The sequence below is a fragment of the Grus americana genome, chromosome 36 (assembly GCF_028858705.1).
Source record: "Grus americana isolate bGruAme1 chromosome 36, bGruAme1.mat, whole genome shotgun sequence".
Taxonomy (NCBI): domain Eukaryota; kingdom Metazoa; phylum Chordata; class Aves; order Gruiformes; family Gruidae; genus Grus; species Grus americana.
The window spans coordinates 812641-830122 of record NC_072887.1 but is presented as its reverse complement, the minus strand read 5'-3'; the positions used below and the strand labels follow the sequence as shown (position 1 = coordinate 830122).

The 17482-nt window shown below is 56.5% G+C and overlaps 1 protein-coding gene across 18 annotated transcripts; it reads left to right on the top strand.

The window, feature by feature from the left end:
- The first annotated feature begins 500 nt into the window (after window positions 1–500).
- Window positions 501–17249, top strand: LOC129198814 (deleted in malignant brain tumors 1 protein-like). Of its 18 annotated transcripts, none has more exons than XM_054808419.1 (17): window positions 528–824; window positions 3034–3366; window positions 3484–3813; window positions 5192–5521; window positions 5904–6227; window positions 6794–7123; window positions 7386–7715; window positions 8824–9162; window positions 9825–10154; window positions 11132–11461; window positions 12734–13057; window positions 13214–13543; window positions 14114–14443; window positions 14999–15331; window positions 15585–15914; window positions 16512–16628; window positions 16776–17249. In XM_054808419.1, the coding sequence occupies exons 1-17, from the start codon at window positions 710–712 to the stop codon at window positions 16916–16918; spliced, it is 4998 nt and encodes a 1665-aa protein (XP_054664394.1). In that variant the 5' UTR covers window positions 528–709; the 3' UTR covers window positions 16919–17249. The 18 variants fall into 18 exon arrangements, with proteins under 18 accessions (XP_054664411.1, XP_054664405.1, XP_054664406.1 ...); XM_054808418.1 differs by having other exon boundaries at window positions 12731–13057; XM_054808423.1 differs by having other exon boundaries at window positions 542–824; window positions 3171–3366; window positions 12731–13057.
- The last annotated feature ends 233 nt before the right edge of the window (window positions 17250–17482 follow it).

Sequence of the window (17482 nt, the reverse complement as noted above, 5' to 3'; positions counted from 1 at the left end):
CATTATCTGCACAATAGCACTTGGGAAGCAAACTTCTAATCCAAAAGGGACCCTTGGGGTCTTGCAAGTGCAGCTACAGTAGGATAAGAAAATGGCAGTTCCCCTTGTTTTCTAAACCTGCCTGAGCCGTCCAAAGCATCACAAGGTGGGTGTGAGACCCTTTCTCATCATGGATGGTCTCCAGGTTCACCTGATGGCAAATGGCTACACTGCAGGTGCTGGCTCCAGCCTCCACTATAAAGCCATTTCCATCTTTTAGTGACCTATTTTCTTGCAATGGCTGGTCCCTCACCCCCCAAAACCCAACCAGACACTTCCTAATGAAGCTAATGTAGCTGTATTTCCCCAGTTCTGTGCATAAAGGCTTGATTTAGCTTGTTGAAAGTAGATATCTTGTACCAGGACACATCGGGGCAGCTGAGGTGCCTGCAGGGGCTGGCACATACGAGACGGGACCCGAGTGTCGAGAGGGTTTTGTTTGCTCCGTGTTTTCCTGGAACAGCTTGCCATTTCGCAAGCCGATGACAAGACTGGCCGCTGCATGGGGCAGAGGGTCACCTCCTGGCAGAGCTTCACAGGAGGTGAAACTCCCGGGGGGAGCAGGGTGGAGGAAGAGGAGGGCTTGCTGCAGAAATCAGTTGACCAGTGACACCGGGCTCAGCTGGCCTCTCTCACAAGGACAGTCCACTCCAACCTCCAGCCTGTGTCCATGGGGATGCCAGGCAGTCTCCATCCCTTGTCCAGCCACCCCAGGGGCAGAAACCAACTCATTCGTGGTGGGGTCAAGAGCACGAGGACCCTCCTCCTGATGGCATGCCTTTGGGGTGAGTGGCGTTTGCCTTCGCTGCTGACCGCAGGGAGCCCACCGGCCGTGTCAGCTCCTCCAGCCTGCACAGCTAGCACTTTGTGGAGCACAGGAGAGGCTGGTCGGGGGTCAGGTTTTCACTCGGGGGTCTGGGGCAGGGGGGAATGACTTGTGATGGCTTTGGAGGCGGGTGAAAGGTTTTTTACGCAAAGTCGGGAGCTCAGCTGTCTCTGCTGCACTCCAAGAGCCATGCATTGCAGATCTACTGCACACATGGTTTTGCCCCATAATCAAAGGCTTGTGCCCCGTAATTAAAGGCTTGTGAGCATCACAAGTGTGGAGGGAAGCATGCCCAATCCTGAAGCTGTCTCACAGCTAGCCACGGCCTCCTGCCCCACTTTAATCTTGGCTTATCCTGGACCGTGCGTGGCAAACTCATGGTATTGCAGCATGGAGGGGGCTTGGCCAAACCCAAGAGCACTGTGCATTAAAAGAGGTGGCTCCCCATGTGATGGAGAGGTGAGCAAGTAGGGACTCACATTACCAGGACAAGGCTGGGTGGCTCATGGCTGTGCAGCACAAGGAACTGAGTATTTGTTGGGCTGATGGGGCAGACAGGCAAGATGCTGGCAAGAGACATGACCCTTGTGCTCAGGCAGAGCTGTAAGGAAGCCACAGACCCTACAGGTCCCTTATCTGCAGCTGTGGTTTGCTTACAGAAACACTCATCTTCTGATCAGGTTTGGAGTGAGCAAAATTAGGAACATGCTTTCCCTGCTGGTAGGGATTTTGTTTTAATTTTGAGGCTGATTAATTGCTAAGGGCAGTTTGTGCCACTGCCTCTTGGAACTAAAATTTTTCGTTAACTCCCTTGGGTTTACCTCCTTCTTTGGTGACCTATTCACAAACGGTACAATCTCCCCACTTTTTTTTTGGAAATCCTGTTCCTGGAAATTTCAGTATGGCATTTGCCTCTTCAATAGTCAGTATCTCCTGGATGGCTGGAGACATCTGGGCTGGGACTTGCCCACAGTCAACGTACATGTGACCGGGCAGTGCTTGCAAGAAACATGCCAAGGAATATATTATCTCTGCTAAGTCTCAGCTGCAGGGCTGATTTATTGCTTATCACAGGATAGCCTCATCGCTTCTAGTAAAAATAATGAAGCTGAGCAAAAGGCGCACAGGAAAAGTGGGGAAAGGATGAAACAGAAGAGCCAGCCATCGTCAGGACTGTGCTGGGAACAGGAGAGCTTGTAAACTGGAGACCAAGTGCCCGCAATGCATCTGGTTTACTCTCCTCGTAGAAGTGAATCTTGAAGGGTAGCTTTGCAAAGACACTTTATTGCAAAGAGGTTTTATTGCAAAGAGACTTTCCTGCTCCCTGCTGTGCATCCTGAATGAAAGAGTTGAGCTAGGCATGCCTGCACACAGTGTGCCACAGCTGCCCAGATGCTATTTGTCTTTGACTGACTCAGGGATTTGATTTTTAACCTGTTTTGTCCTCTTTCTGACCCCTGTGACTTCCCAAGTACTACGTCTGGCCCTTGCTTGCTGATAGTTGGACCTGCGCACAGATCAGTGCCCGAGCACTTTGGAAATCATTATCCATGGTCAAAAAGCTTATTTACACAATGCAATCATATCCCTTTTGAACATTTTTTTCTGATGACCCAGTTGAGCTCTCCACGTGACTAATGTCCAATTACGGCTCCTTTCTGCATGGTCTCCCTTCAGTTAGTGCTCTTGCAAAAGCGTGCCTATAGCACCAGCAGCAATCTCACGCTGTGGGTCTTGCATGCTGCCAAGACCCCCAGTTCAAGCACTTCTCACTCATCTTCTCAAGCTTGCCACACAGCTGGACCCCAAAGGCATTACCCACTCTTGATGGTGAAGCTACATCTTTGCTGCTGGCTGTTTGTACAAAAACATGCATAAGCTCAAATACACATTTTTTTTCTGCCTATTACATGAGGAAGGAAAGGGCTTCTGGGGTGTGGGATCCACACTGAAGTTAATTCAGGCATTTAGATGCAGAAATGGGGCTCTGTTGCCTGGAAAAAGATGCCCAGGGCCATCTGAGATGCCCAGGGCAGCTGTGGCATGGTCAGTGCCTCCTCTGAAACACCTTTTTGGGCAGCAGGAGCCACCTCAAACATGCAAGCAGCTGAGCCCCGTTCACCCTCAGGATTTCAGTTCCCCTCCTCTTTCCCCTCCCGGCTTTGCAGGCGCAGCTGCTGACAGCCCAGGGGGGTTCCTTCGCCTGGTGGGCAGCTCTGACCACTGCGCTGGGCGAGTGGAGGTGCTCCACAACGGGACGTGGGGGACAGTGTGTGACGATGGCTGGGGTTCCTCCGAGGGCCAGGTCGTGTGCCGGCAGCTGGGCTGTGGGACAGTACTCTCGGTGGCACCAGGAGCTCGGTACGGAGAAGGGACAGGACAGATCTGGCTGGATGAGGTCAACTGCACCGGTGAGGAAAGGGACCTCTCTGAATGCCGAGCCAGACCGTGGGGGGAACACAACTGTCACCATGTGGAGGACGCCAGCGTTGAGTGCTCAGGTAGCCTGGGATGGCAGCGATCCAGCTGTGCATCACCTCCAGCCCTGCATCCCTTCCTGCTGTACCGGTGGTGATGCACAGCTGCTCTCCAACTGTTCCCCCTTGGGGTACCTGCAGACTCCAGCATCACCGCCCTGGGCACCCTCCAGCTGCTCAATGGCCCCAACCGCTGCGCTGGGAGGGTGGAGGTGCTCCACAACCACATGTGGGGGACGGTCTGCGATGATGGCTGGGACCTGGTAGATGCGGCAGTGGTGTGCCGGCAGCTGGGCTGTGGCACAGCGCTGTCAGCCACCAGTGGGGCTCACTTCGGGAGGGGCCACGATCCCATCTGGTTGGACGAGGTGAACTGCACCGGCACTGAGGACACCCTCTTCAACTGCCGGGCCAGCGCATGGGGGGACAACAACTGCTTCCACGGGGAGGATGCTGGAGTGATATGTTCAGGTAACGCACCTCGAGGTGCAAGAGGGGTCAACGTCAGATTTTCAGGGTTTCCTAAAGGGATCGTGGGATGGTTCCTGCATCCCTCCCAAGACTGCTTGCCTGCAGCATCCCCTTTGCAAGCGCTGGGGAGCACCTGCAGCATGCAGGCAGGCAAGTTGCCCTGCAAAGCCTTCACCCACCTCCTGCTGCCGTGAAGCCAGTGCTAAGCTGCAGGAACAGCAAACGGCCATTCGTTTGCCATTGCATGCATGACTTACTGCCGACCTACCCCAAAGCCTGGTTTGCCTTGGGGACAACTAAGCTGTACCATGCAAAGCTTTCTGCAGGCGTAACTCACCATCCCCAGTTCCTGCCCATCCAGCCAGGCCAGGTCTGTCTCACCCATTGCCTGTGATGCAGGGCTTAGATGGAGTTTTTAATGCATGTGTAGGTCAGATCTTTTATTTGGGCTGTGCAGCATGGAGCATGAAAGTGCCTTTGCGATAAATTGCCTTCACAATAAGGTCCTGCACCTGGGTCAGGGCAACCCCCGGTATCAATACAGGCTAGAGGATGAAAGGGTTGAGAGCAGCCTTGCACAGAAGGACTTGGGGGGGTGCTGGGGGATAAAAACTCAACATGAGCCAGTCAAGAGAGGTGATTCTGCCCCTCTACTCTGCTGTGGTGAGACCCCTCTGCAGTACTGTGTCCAGCTCTGGGGTCCCCAGGACAAGAAGGACATGGAGCTGTTGGAGCAAGTCTGGAGGAGGCCACGGAAATGATCAGGGGGCTGGAGCACCTCTGCTATGGAGACGGGCTGAGAGAGTTGGGGTTGTTCAGCCTCGAGAAGAGAAGGCTCTGGGGAGACCTTATAGCAGCCTTCCAGTACCTGAAGGGGGCTTATAAGAAAGATGAGGACAGACTTTTTAGTAGGGCCTGTAGCGATAGGACAAGGGGTAATGGTTTTAAACTAAAAGAGGGGAGATTCAGATTAGATTGTTTACGCTGAGGGTGGTAAAACACTGGCACAGGTTGCCCAGAGAGGTGGTAGATGCCCCATCCCTGGAAACATTCAAGGTCAGGTTGGACCTGATCTAGTGGAAGATGTCCCTTCTTGTTGCAGGGGGGTTGGACTAGATAACTTTTAAAGGTGCCTTCCAACCCAAACTATTCTATGATTCTATGGTAAGTTGACTACGCACTAAGATATTTTTGCAATAAGGTGTCTTTGCAATAAAGCCTCTTTGCAAAGCCAGCCCTCAAAATTCACTTTTCAGATGATGCTGAGCATTGCGGGTGCTCAGTCAGTTGGGCGCTCACCACACAGGGAGGATGCTCAGGCTGGAGCAGAAGCAGCCATGGCCCTCCTGGTGCACTTACCCTTGCATGTCGTTGGCAGCTTCGGGGGTATCCATGGCTGCCGAGCTCCGCCTGGCCAACGGTTCGACACACTGCGAAGGCAGGGTGGAGGTCACCCACAACGGCACCTGGGCAGCCCTGTGTGATGAAGGCTGGGGTCTGGCTGAGGCTCGAGTGGTGTGCAGGCAGCTGGGCTGCGGGAGAGCGCTGTCGGCACCTGGCGGGTCACATTTTGGGCAAGGACCCGGGAGAATGTGGCCTGACAGGGTGAGCTGTGTGGGCACGGAGACTGCCTTCTCTACGTGCAACGTGAAGCCCTGGGGCAACGGCACTTGTCACCATGGGAGAGAAGCTGGCGTTGTGTGCGCAGGTAACCCCCTTGGGAGTGACACAGCACGAGAAGTGGTGGGTCGTGATTTTCCACCTCTGCAGGCAGCTCTGGACAATGTGCCCTCTTCATGGGTGTATCCACTGCGGGCTGTTGCAGTGTGTCTGGGGGGCTAGAGAAATTTTGGGCATCCTCCTGGAGGGGTCGGTGCTGAAGCCAGTGGGTGGGATGCTGCTGTGACGCAGCTTGCAGCCTCTCACCCTTGTGCCAGCAGGCACATGGGATCAATGAGCTCCTTTTCATGGTGATTAGAGGAGCTTGCAGCAATTGGTGCAATGCTCAGCAAACTGAGAAGGTGCCAGGGCAGTTTTCCTTACCTGGGGGTCTCAGCGTACTGGCCCTTCCCCATATTTCCCTCTTTTAGGTACTTCGGAGGGCGACCAGGTCCGGCTGGTGAACTATGGCAGCCGCTGTGCTGGCAGGGTCGAGGTCTTCCATAACAAGCGGTGGGGGACGGTGTGTGATGACAGCTGGGACCTGCTGGATGCCGAGGTTGTCTGCCGGCAGCTGGACTGTGGGCGAGCACTGTCAGCTCCTGGCGGGGGGCAGTTTGGGCGTGGGGACGGCATCATCTGGATGGACGAGACAAACTGCACGGGGATGGAGAACGCACTGTCCACCTGCTGGGCCCGGCCATGGGGCATCAATAATTGCTACCATGGTGAAGATGCTGGTGTAGTTTGCTCAGGTGACCAAAACTCCTTCAGGATCACTCCACACAAGGCGGCGGGAGGGAGGGGGTGTCATGATGGCAGGTCTGCACCCCCAGGTAAGACTGAGGGCCAGCATCAGCAGCCAGTGGGGTTTTCTCGGACCCTCCCTGCAGCTGATGGTCCCATCAGAGGGTTGCTCTTCCCACCTCAAGGTGTTTATTTAAGGCGGTGGAAGGCATTCATGGAGAGATCCCTATTTCCCACCCCTCTGGGAACCCTCCAGCTCCAATAACAGGACCAACTCATTGTGGGGAATTTCATTGAAAGCAGGCCACTCAGCGAGCAATTCTTGCAGGGAGTGGGGCTAAGGACCAGGAGGATGTAGGACCAGCACATACCACCCTCTGCAGGGAGATGCTCTGGTGCTGGATGCTCCTGGGGGGCGGAATTTCGGGTGGTGGTGGTGAGCCCTCCTGTTCTCCCCTCCTCTGTGCTTTTTGACAGCTTGAAGAGGGGCCAGGAGCTTAATTGCAATTTGATGAGCATGGAGGGAAACTGGCCGCCATCTGAAGGCATTAATAAACCTCTTGGATGTTTGCAGACTCAATCATCCCTGAGCCAGCTCATCTCCGGCTGGCAAATGGCTCACACCGCTGTGCTGGCAGGGTTGAGGTGCTTCACCAGGAGGAATGGGGAGCCGTCTGCGACCGCAACTGGGATAAGCAGGATGCTGAGGTTGTGTGCCGGCAGCTGGGCTGTGGGATGGCACTGCCGGCATCAGAGGGGGTGGACTTTGGTGCTGGATCCCTGCGTGTCTGGCTGGACAACGTCAACTGCCAGGGGACAGAGCCCACCCTTACGAAATGCCAGGCGAGCCTGTGGGGAGAGAGCAGCTGCAGCCACGGAAAGCACGCCAGCGTGGTGTGCTCAGGTGGGTTTTACTCTGATGCCAGCAGTGGGTCAGGACACACCGGTAATTTCCCCCATCCCATTTGGGTGCCAGCTTCACCCCACTTGCTGCTGGGTCAAGTACCCCCAAGCCCTTTGAGAAGTGTCTCCACGGAATGGGGATGAGATGCTGTGGGTTCAGAGGCAATGTGCCCATGCAGCACCAGCTATGCGCCAAAACACAGGGTCCTTCCTCTTCCCGCAGAGGGGCTGGATGCTCTGAGCATCTACCTGCCTGTTTGCAGGCTCAGCTGTTTCCAGTTTCGCCCCAGTCCGGCTGGTGGATGGCCCAGGTCACTGCACCGGGAGGGTCGAGGTGTTTCATAATGAGAAATGGGGGACGGTGTGCGATGACAGCTGGGACTTCGCGGATGCCAAAGTGGTGTGCCGGCAGCTGGACTGCGGGATGGTGATATCGGCTCCACGGCGGGCTCACTTCGGGCAGGGAAAGGGACCCATCTGGCTGGACGACGTGCGCTGCATGGGGACAGAGGCTGCCCTCTCTGAATGCAGAGCCAAAGGCTGGGGCATCCATGGATGTGAGCATGGAGAAGATGCCGGCGTGGTGTGCTCAGGTAACTGCCATGCATCGTGGCACCAGGAGCACCGCAGCAAACCGTACCATGGTCCTCCTGCTCTGGGGTTTGACTCTGCTTACCCCTATGGGTGCAAGGGCTTGCAATGCAGGAACAGTTCGCAGCCTGCCTGGAGACCCTTTGCTTTGAAGTCAGTCCCTTGTGGTCCATCCTAGTGGAAGAGGGCATCTGTATGCAGACATTAAAGTCTGAGAAAAACAAACACCTTGCCGATTTGAATGGCTATCGCTAAAAATACAGTCTCTGGCAGGCTTTTGGCTGATGTTATTTATCACAAATCTTGGCCGTTAGCATGGGCCAGAGACCATTCCCATCAAGTGAATTGCAACATGGCCACCTACTTCTTCACAGCAGGGCAGACTGCAGTATGAATGAGTCTTGTCCCATGAAAGCTGGCTTCATGGTCAGGGAGGACTCTCCAACAGCTTTGGTTGATCCATTGTACATGTACCCGGTGATGCTCAGAGCTGCATGAGCCCATGAGAGCCCATCTCCCATCCCTCTCTCTCCTCTCCAGCTCTGACTTTCTGCCAGAGGAACCCCACAGCCCATTTTAGTGGCTGTTAAGAATCTGGGGTCACTGGGTTGCAACCAAGTTACCTAATATCAGGATGGACTTTGCTCAATATCTGGGTGTCACTGACTGAGACAGCCAGCATTGAATTCAGTCTCCCCAGCATGGGAAGGTAGCATCTCACCCTGGTTGGGCTAAGAGATCCTATGGGGAAACCTGTGCCATTCAGGAGCAGCAGTTGGAGGGCAGGTGAGGTATCCCAGGAGTCCCAAATAGCACAAGGATGCCTACGTCTTGGCGACCGGACCCTGCCCTGTGCATCTGCTTTAGGAAGGCAAACTATATAAGGTCCATTGACTACAGTCTGGTCAAGCCCATGCTAATTAAGCCTGGGGCACCACTTGGGCCAGATTACATCACACCTCAAAGGTCTGCCATCTCTGTGTCACAAGAGCATCCTTGACCCCCCCCCCAAGGCTTCTCAGCCTCTGGTGTAAACCCATTGCTGGCAGCTGGAGGTTTCACGGGGCAGAAGGTATCTCCCTAATGTGTGTACGCTCTCTGGTGTCGTAGGATCGGGCATTTCTGACCTTGGAAACCTCCGCCTGGTGAATGGCTCAGACTCGTGTTCCGGGAGAGTTGAAGTGTTTCACGATCAGCGCTGGGGAGGCATCTGCAGTGACGGCTGGGACCTGGCCGAAGCCCACGTGGTGTGTCGGCAGCTGGGCTGCGGGGCAGCGCACTCGGCTGCAGGGTCTACCCAGTATGAGACAGGAGATGGCCTGATCTGGGTGGATGCTGTGGAGTGCACCGGGATGGAGGGGGCCCTCTTCGAATGCAAGGTCAAGTTCTGGGGTGCCAAGAGCTGCAAGTCAAAGGGGCACGCAGGTGTCGCGTGCTCTGCAGCCGCAGGTCAGTGGCGGTGAGTCGGGGATCAGTCCTCCCTTGGGGGAGGCCGTGCAGTCTGACCAAATTCACCCATCCAGCTCCTCCTTGTCCTTTCGCAACCACTCCTTTTCCCTGTGGTCCCACCAGGGAGCACAAGGTGTTTTCCATTTTGAGGTCTACCAGTCCCTGGCTTCCCTCAGGCAAAGTGCTTGGAAATTCAAAGCCTTGAATTCCCAGAAATCCCAGGCCTGTAAGATGTAGTCTTTCCATCATACAGAAAGCCCTGGCACACCAGGCTTGCAGCTGCCGTTGTGGGTTTTTTTGATCCGTGCTACCACACAGTCTCTAGTCCTTGGGGAGTCCCTTCTCTTCACCAAGCTATTCCTTGCTCAGGTGCACAATGCACTTGGTGCCTCCTTGCCTGCTTCTCCCCATGATGATACTCATATCATAGGAGCTCCTTAGTAACGTGGCCAGGTTCACAATCTACTGGGCATGGTCCTAGCAGGCTTGTCCCAAAAAGTGTTCATGCACGCACACCCAGGGTGCAGCAGCAGCAGCAGAAATGCCACACGCTGGTGGAGACTTTGCAAGAGTCCTTGCAAGGGGAGGTCTACCACGTTGCCAGCCACTGCACAGGCAGGCATTTCTGGCCAGGATTTATTGTCCTCCAATCCTGTTTTTAGACTTGGACCTGAGGAGCTTGGAAGCCCTGCGGCTAGTGAACGGCCCACACCGCTGTGCTGGGAGAGTGGAGGTCTTTCACAACCAGCAGTGGGGGACCGTCTGTGACGATGGCTGGGACCTGAAAGATGCGGCTGTGGTGTGCCGGCAGCTGGGCTGTGGGACAGCGGTGTCAGCCCCAGGTTTATCTGGGTTTGGGCAAGGATCTGGCCCCATCTGGCTAGATAGGGTGAGTTGCCTCGGGACAGAAGCCACCCTAGCTGAATGCCAGGTCAAGTCTTGGGGACACCATGCATGTAACCACGTGGAAGACGCCAGTGTTGTGTGCTCAGGTAACCCTCACCATATGCTTTCTCTGTAAGACAGACCAAGCCCCGTCCTTCTGCAGGCTGGGAACAGTTTGGGAACAGTTTGGGAACAAGCTGGCCAACAAATTGCCCAGATTGGTAGAAACCGTGTTAAAATAACAGTGTTCAGAGACATGGAGAAATACGATACACTGGGAAAAAAGTAACGTGGCTTAAGACATGCCTCAGTGTCTAGTACCATTGGAGGTGTCCAAGACGTTTTCATGGGGTGAAGCACCTGCACCCTTGGGGAGCAGTAGATGAAGGTGCACGGGTGCTGTTCAAGTGACAGCAGATGCAACTGCACCCTGCCCCAGATCAAGAGCAGGCAGAGAGACTTTTGCTGCTGGCACGGTAAAATGCTAGGTTGTGCAGATAAATGCAGAAAGACGTGCTGTAACCACATGTATTATTATGTAATGCACCACCTCTGAGCCAGCTGCTACCAGTCTAGCCTTGGCCTTAGAAGGTCCAGCTCCACGGACAGGTCAACGTGGCAGTCAGAAGCAGTCAGAACAGGGACAACCAGAAAAAGATCCCTTGCCATTTTCTTTAGGGCAAGAAGTAGGTAGAGCTAGGTGAACCTAGGTGATGTAGCTTCCAAGCAAAGTGGAAGGAAAGCAGGGAGAAACACTGGGAAGAACCTTTGTGCATCCCCTCGTCCCAGCATGGTGACTTTCAGGTGGACACACGTGTACTTTCTCCTGTCCCGACCTCTGAACCAGGGTGCAACCACCCTCAGGGTGCAAACAGTGGAAAGGACCTTCTGCAGCTCCTTCCACCCTGCAAAAACACCTGTGCTTACTTTGCTGCATATCCCTGATAAAGGGCAAGGGCCATACCAGCTTGCTGCAGCAACACCATCCAGAACTGCCACGGGGATGTCCTGCCTTCTCCAACCCTGTGAGTGTTAAGATGCACAAGTATATCCCTAATAATGCTCGGTTTTGGGTATTTTTCAGGCTCGGGGATTGACAGCATCCCCAGGCTTCGCCTGGTGGGTGGTTGGAGTGAGTGTGCCGGGAGGGTCGAGGTGTTCTATAATAACGAGTGGGGGACCGTTTGTGACGACAGCTGGGACCTGAGTGACGCAGCAGTGGTCTGCCGGCAGCTGGGCTGCGGGGGGGCCGTCTCGGCCCCTGGCGCAGCTCGGTTCGGGTGGGGATCTGGTCGCATCTGGCTGGATGACGTGAGCTGCACGGGGCAGGAAACCAACTTCTTTGAGTGCGGAGCCAAGATGTGGGGTGTCCACAACTGCCGCCATGGGGAGGATGCCAGCGTGGTGTGCGCAGGTGAGAGCAAGGACAGGGCTGGCTGGGGGCAGAGCTCCTGCCGGTACCCAGGGGCAGGCAGCTGGACCCCTTCGGAGGAGATGCTGTGTGCAGGGCTGGGGTAGGGGCTTCTTGAAGCTCTTGCCTCTGTGTATCTCCTGGACCTTCACCTCAAGGCTAAGAGCAAGGTCCTGCACCTGGGTTGAGGCAATCCCCGCTGTCAGTACAGGCTGGGGGATGAAGGGGTTGAGAGCAGCCCTGCGGAGAAGGATGTGGGGTCTTGGACATGAGCTGGCAGTGTGCGCTCAGCAGCCCAGAAAGCCAACCGTGTCCTGGGCTGCATCAAAAGCAGCATGACCAGCAGGTCGAGGGAGGGGATTCTGCCCCTCTACTCCGCTCTTGTGAGACCCCACCTGGAGTACTGCATCCAGCTCTGGGGTCCCCAGGACAAGAAGGACATGGAGCTGTTGGAGCGAGTCTAGAGGAGGGCCACAGAGATGATCAGGGGGCTGGAGCACCTCTGCTGTGAGGACAGGCTGAGAGAGTTGGGGTTGTTCAGCCTGGAGAAGAGAAGGCTCCAGGCCTTATTGCAGCCTTTCAATATATAAAGGGGGCTTACAAGAAAGACAGAGAGAGAATTTTTACCAAGACCTGTAGTGACAGGACAAGGAGCAAGGGTTTTAAACTGAAAGAGGGGAAATTTAGGTTGGACATGACAAAGAATTTTTTTACAATGAGGGTGGTGAGGCACTGGAAGAGGTTGCCAGAGAAGTTGTGGATGCCACATCACTGGAAACATTCAAGGTGAAGGTGAATGGGGCCTTGAGCAACCTGGTCTAATGGAAGATGACCCTGCTCATCACAGGGGAGGCTGGACTAGGTGATCTTTAAAGGTCCCTTCCAACCCAAATCATTCTATGAGTCTATATTGGAAGTGTTCAAAGTCAGGTTGTAGGGAGCTTTGAGCAACCGGATCTAGTGGAAGCTGTCCCTGCCCATGGAAGGGGAGTTGGACTAGATGGTCTTTAAAGGTCCCTTCTAGCCCAAACCTGGCAGCCAGGCATCATGCCCAGGGTTCTGCCCCTGGTGAAACAGCAGCACCTGGCCATGTCAATGCGGTTTTTTTACTCAATGCTACCAATGCCCAAATGCTGGCCCTGCCCTGCTCCTCCCTGGAGGCACTCGGGATGGTGCACCTGGGTGGTGGTCCAGGGATGTAGGCAGGGGGTGGTCCAAGGATGTGGAGGTGCCCTCCAGCCATGTGCCCACCTATTTTTCTCTCCACAAAAGCAGGCAACTTCAGCTCAGCCGACCTGCGGCTGGTGAATGGGCCACACCGCTGCGCTGGGAGGGTGGAGGTGCTCCACATTGGGCAGTGGGGGACAGTCTGCGACGATGCCTGGGACCTGAATGATGCAGCGGTGGTCTGCAGGCAGCTGGGCTGTGGCAGAGCTCAGGCAGCCCCCAGCCGGGCTCACTTCGGGCAGGGGACGGGGCAGATCTGGCTGGATGAGGTGGCCTGCACCGGCAGCGAGGATGCCCTCGCCCACTGCCAAGCTCGTCCCTGGGGACAGAGTAACTGCAACCATAGAGAAGACGCTGGTGTGGTGTGCTCAGGTATGTCATGGGGTCTCTGGGGGGGCAAGGGGGTGTCCATCCTGCATATTGCTGCCTCCGGGTTGATGTGGCAGCGGGATGGTCAAGTCCTTCCTGGACTGCCACCAGCACCATCTGTGTCCCCAACCCACCATGACATTTCTATGGTGCTCCCAGACACCAGCACAACCAACACAACGACTGTCCGGCTTGTGGATGGCCCGCATCGCTGCGCTGGGAGGGTGGAGGTCTTTCACAACCAGCAATGGGGGACCGTCTGCGACGACAGCTGGGATCTGAGCGACGCGACAGTGGTCTGCCGGCAGCTGGGCTGTGGGGCAGCCATCGCAGCCCCCACAGGGGCTGCCTTCGGGCGGGGGCTGAATCCCATCTGGTTGGACAGGGTTGCCTGCATTGGGAGGGAAAGCACCCTTGTGGAGTGTCGGGCCAGGCCTTGGGGAATCAACGGGTGCACCCATGAAGAGGATGCTGGCGTGGTCTGCTCAGGTGAAGCTCATTCCTGCAAGGACCTAAAAGCACAGCTTAGACCTGCCCCCACCCCCCAAAAAGACCCTTTTCTTCTCCACCCTGACCCCAGGACCATTGGCTGCAGGGAGATTTGCAGGGCACGGGGGCTTGTCCCCTTGGCAGATGATGTTGGTCTCCATCCCCACACCCCAGCAGCCCGTGGAGCTGCCCTGGTCCAACCGCCCTTGGCACAGCTGAGCGGGAATGGGGGGAAAAAGGGACATTGATGCCTGGCTTGGGATGTGGGCTGCACAGAGACTCTGCTGGGTCCCAGCGAGGCTCTGAGAAAGTAGATTTATTTCTCCCCTTCCCCATCGGGGACTGAGTTGGGAGGCCAAACATAGGTGCCTGGTGGTGCTTACGAAGCCCCAAGGGCCATGCCTGCCTGCATGTCTCTGCAGGCAGGACTCAGACTAGGATCTGTCCTCCTGTCCCACTGCGGCTGGGCATCTGCCCTAGGTTTGCATCCTGGCCAGTGCCACCAGAAAGTTCCCCCAGATGTGTGGTTCTCTTGTCCTCACGCTGCATTGCCTGCTTCTCTGCCCACAGACCTGGCCAGGGCAGAGGTGGCAGAGGTCCGCCTGGCAGAAGGACCAAACCACTGCGCTGGGAGGGTGGAGGTGCTCCACGCTGGGCAGTGGGGGACGGTCTGCGACGACAGCTGGGACCTGAACGACGCGACAGTAGTCTGCAGGCAGCTGGGCTGCGGCAGGGCTGTGACGGCCCCCAGCCGGGCTCACTTCGGGCAGGGGACGGGGCAGATCTGGCTGGACGACACAAGCTGCACCGGGAGTGAAGACAACCTCGCCCAGTGCCGAGCTCATGCCTGGGGACAGACCAACTGCAACCACGGAGAAGACGCTGGCGTGGTGTGCTCGGGTACATCTCTGTGATACAGGGCATGGGGGCCGGGGGAACAGGAGGGTCTGTCCTGCATCTGGCTGCCTCCGGGGTGATGCTAGCTCTGGAAAGGTGTGGTTTTTGGGGAAGGGGGCTGACAAAGAGTCGTAGCCTCTTTTAGGCCAGACTTGTCCCCAACTAGCAATGTGTTCCCACCCCATTCATAACCAACATCTCATTGAAACCTTCATCCCCCTCCCCCATGGCACTAAGCGAGCCAAGCCCTGCCTCAAGGGGACCACCTGGCCCCAAATCCCCAGCCTGGTCTCCATTGCCTGGTCCACATGCTTGCATGGAGGAGACACCACCATATTAGGGCATGAAGGTGCAACTGAAGCCCATCCCTATGGCCAGGCTCCCCTGGAATGGTTGCGGGGGGGGGGGGGGGGGGGGGGGGTTGCATCCCTTGCTATAGGGGACCATAATGACTCTGTATTTCCACTCTGGCTTCTGGTTTGTGGAATTTTTTTTTTTTTTTTTTGGCAAGGTGATATGTGCCCTGTTCTCCTTTCCTAACTGGTTTTCTCCTGGCAGATGCCAACATCACGGAGACGCTGACACAGGTCCGCTTGGCCGATGGCCCGAACCGCTGCGCTGGGAGAGTGGAGGTGCTTCACCAACGGCAGTGGGGGACCATCTGCGATGACGGCTGGGATTTGAAGGATGCCAAAGTGGTCTGCCGGCAGCTGGGCTGCGGGACAGCCGTGTCAGCCCTGGGCCAAGCTCACTTCGGGCACGGGTCGGATCCCATCTGGCTGGATGACGTGGAGTGCACCGGCATGGAGACCACCTTCTCCCAGTGCAGCCTTAGCGGCTGGGGAGTCCATAACTGCAACCACGAGGAAGACGCAGGAGTCGTGTGCTCAGGTGGTCCCCGGGGGGAAATGCTCAGATACCCCAAAAAAGAGTTTTATCTGGGACTGGTAAGGTGGCAGCACTGGTGGGACATCAGTGATGGAAATGACCTTGCAAGGGAGCTGGGGAGGGCCAATGGTGCAGCAGGTAGAGGTGGCACATTGCATGCACACCCATCCTTCCAAGCGTGTGTGCCTCGCGTGCTCCTCTCCATCAGCATACGAGGTCAGTGCGGCCATCTAACCCCCTTTGCTCCATCTTTCAGGCACAAACCCCTTGCAGGTGCGGGTGCAGGACGGTTCCAGTCCCTGTGCGGGGCGGGTGGAGGTGCTCTACAACGCTACCTGGCACGGGGTGTGCAGCAGCGGCTGGAGCTTGCTGGAAGCTGAGGTGGTCTGCAGGCAGCTGGGCTGTGGGCCAGCCCAGTCGGCGCATTTCGGAGCCCAGCTCAGCCGGGGGGATGGCCGTGCCTTGCTGGAGGGGCTGAGCTGCCGGGGGACAGAGTCACTGCTCCTGGAGTGCCAGCAGAGAGAGATGGGTCCAGGGCCATGCAGGCACGGCTCAACAGCCGGCGTGGTGTGCACAAAGCCAAAGGGTGAGCGCCGGGATCCTCCGTGGTGTCTGCGCCAGGTGGGGGGAAAAGGTCCCAAAGTTAGAAGGAAGTGGAAAGGTGGTGCAGGTTCATCCCAGCAAGCTCTTGAGGGTCTTTCTTGGGGGGATGCACCTCATTTTCTGTCACCTTTGGGAGCATCACAGACTCCTTCCCCACCCAAAACACATTTATCCCTCTCATTTCTTCTTGGAGCCCAAATCTCCTTATCCCCACCGCAAACCCTCTGGGTTCCCTCCAGGACCAGCCCCCATTTCTCAGACAGGTTGTGGTAGAGCTGGGACAACTTTGAAAGATGGAGGGTCAGAAATAGGCCTGTGTGAGATGTAGCACCCCAAATCTGAAGTGGAACAACACACCAGAGAGCTGGTAGAGGTTGTAAGAGCAGCAGGAACACAGAAGGTCGCTCTGACCCCCCACCCCATCGTCCACCCAGGGAAATGGGTTTTACTGCAAAGCTTAATTAAGGAAAGCCCATCTCTGCCACCAGCTGAGCTGCTGGGCAGGGGCAGGTCAGGCTGTGTTTGGTGTTAGGTCTTGGCTGGAGATGGGATCCCAAGCCCGCTCTCTCCCCAACCCCAGGTGCTTCACCATCCTGCTCGGTGCTGATAGTGCTGCTGGCCCTGGTGATGCTGCTGAGCGGGGCCCTGCTGTGGCTTAACCTGAAGAGGAGATGCATGGCAGCAGCCCAGGCTGGAGGTGACAATCCCACCCCTGAGTGTTGTCCCCTCACCAACGCACAGTCCCCACTCCGGCCACCCTGAAACCCGGGGGGATGCGGACACGGGCATCAGCTCAGCAGCTGCCAGAGCCCGGTGACAGCCCGGTGTCCCCTCCATCTCACAGCCCACCGGCACCCTGGGGACCAGAGCACTGCAGCAACATCCTTCCAGCCCATGGGATCCATCTACCTCCCCACCAAGGCAGAAGTCTTTGAAGACGCTGACACTGAGACAACGCAGCTCATGAAGGAAGACACTGCCCCATGATGCCAGCCCCACCAAGCTCGTGCCACAGGGATTGCACCAGGCTCCCGCTGTCCCCGCTTCTCCCTAATCCGCTTTCCCGCAGGCTGCAAAGCAGCAGCTGATGGGCAGGACATTCGGAAAACAGCCGGTACCAATGACGCATCAGGAGCCCCAAAATAGCCGGCCAAGGCAGGGTCTCCCAGTCTGGTGATGTTTATTTAACCCACCTCGGCACCATCCGGGCAGCCCCTGTGGCTCCGGAGGAGCCTGATGAACCTGGCGGCCGGCACAAGGCTGAGCTAACGGAGCAGAAGAAGGGGTGCAAATGATTAAAAGGGGATCCCCAACCCTCCAGGCATGATGGGTGTGAGTGCTGGGGGTGGGACATGAGCTGCTTTTGTGCTCCTCTGCCATGGCTTCCCCAGACCTTGGAGGCAAGTCCCCTCATTTCTTGACCATCCCAGGTGCCAGAGCTGCAATGCACTTCACCCCACAACCCCAAATACTCAGCCGTCCTCTCTGGGTGTGTTTTGGGGCAGCCACAGAGCCCCATTTTTCTTGTCCTATGCCGCCAGCCTGCGACCA

What these genes read in the sequence shown, in the direction of transcription:
- LOC129198814 (XM_054808418.1), top strand. Translation starts at nt 710, where the DNA reads ATGGGGATGCCAGGCAGTCTCCATCCCTTGTCCAGCCACCCCAGGGGC. An exon ending in TGCCGGCGTGGTGTGCTCAG is followed by an intron (nt 7,716 to 8,823) that starts GTAACTGCCATG and finishes CTGGTGTCGTAG; the next exon opens with GATCGGGCATTTCTGACCTT. An exon ending in GGCAGCAGCCCAGGCTGGAG is followed by an intron (nt 16,629 to 16,775) that starts GTGACAATCCCA and finishes TCCATCTCACAG; the next exon opens with CCCACCGGCACCCTGGGGAC.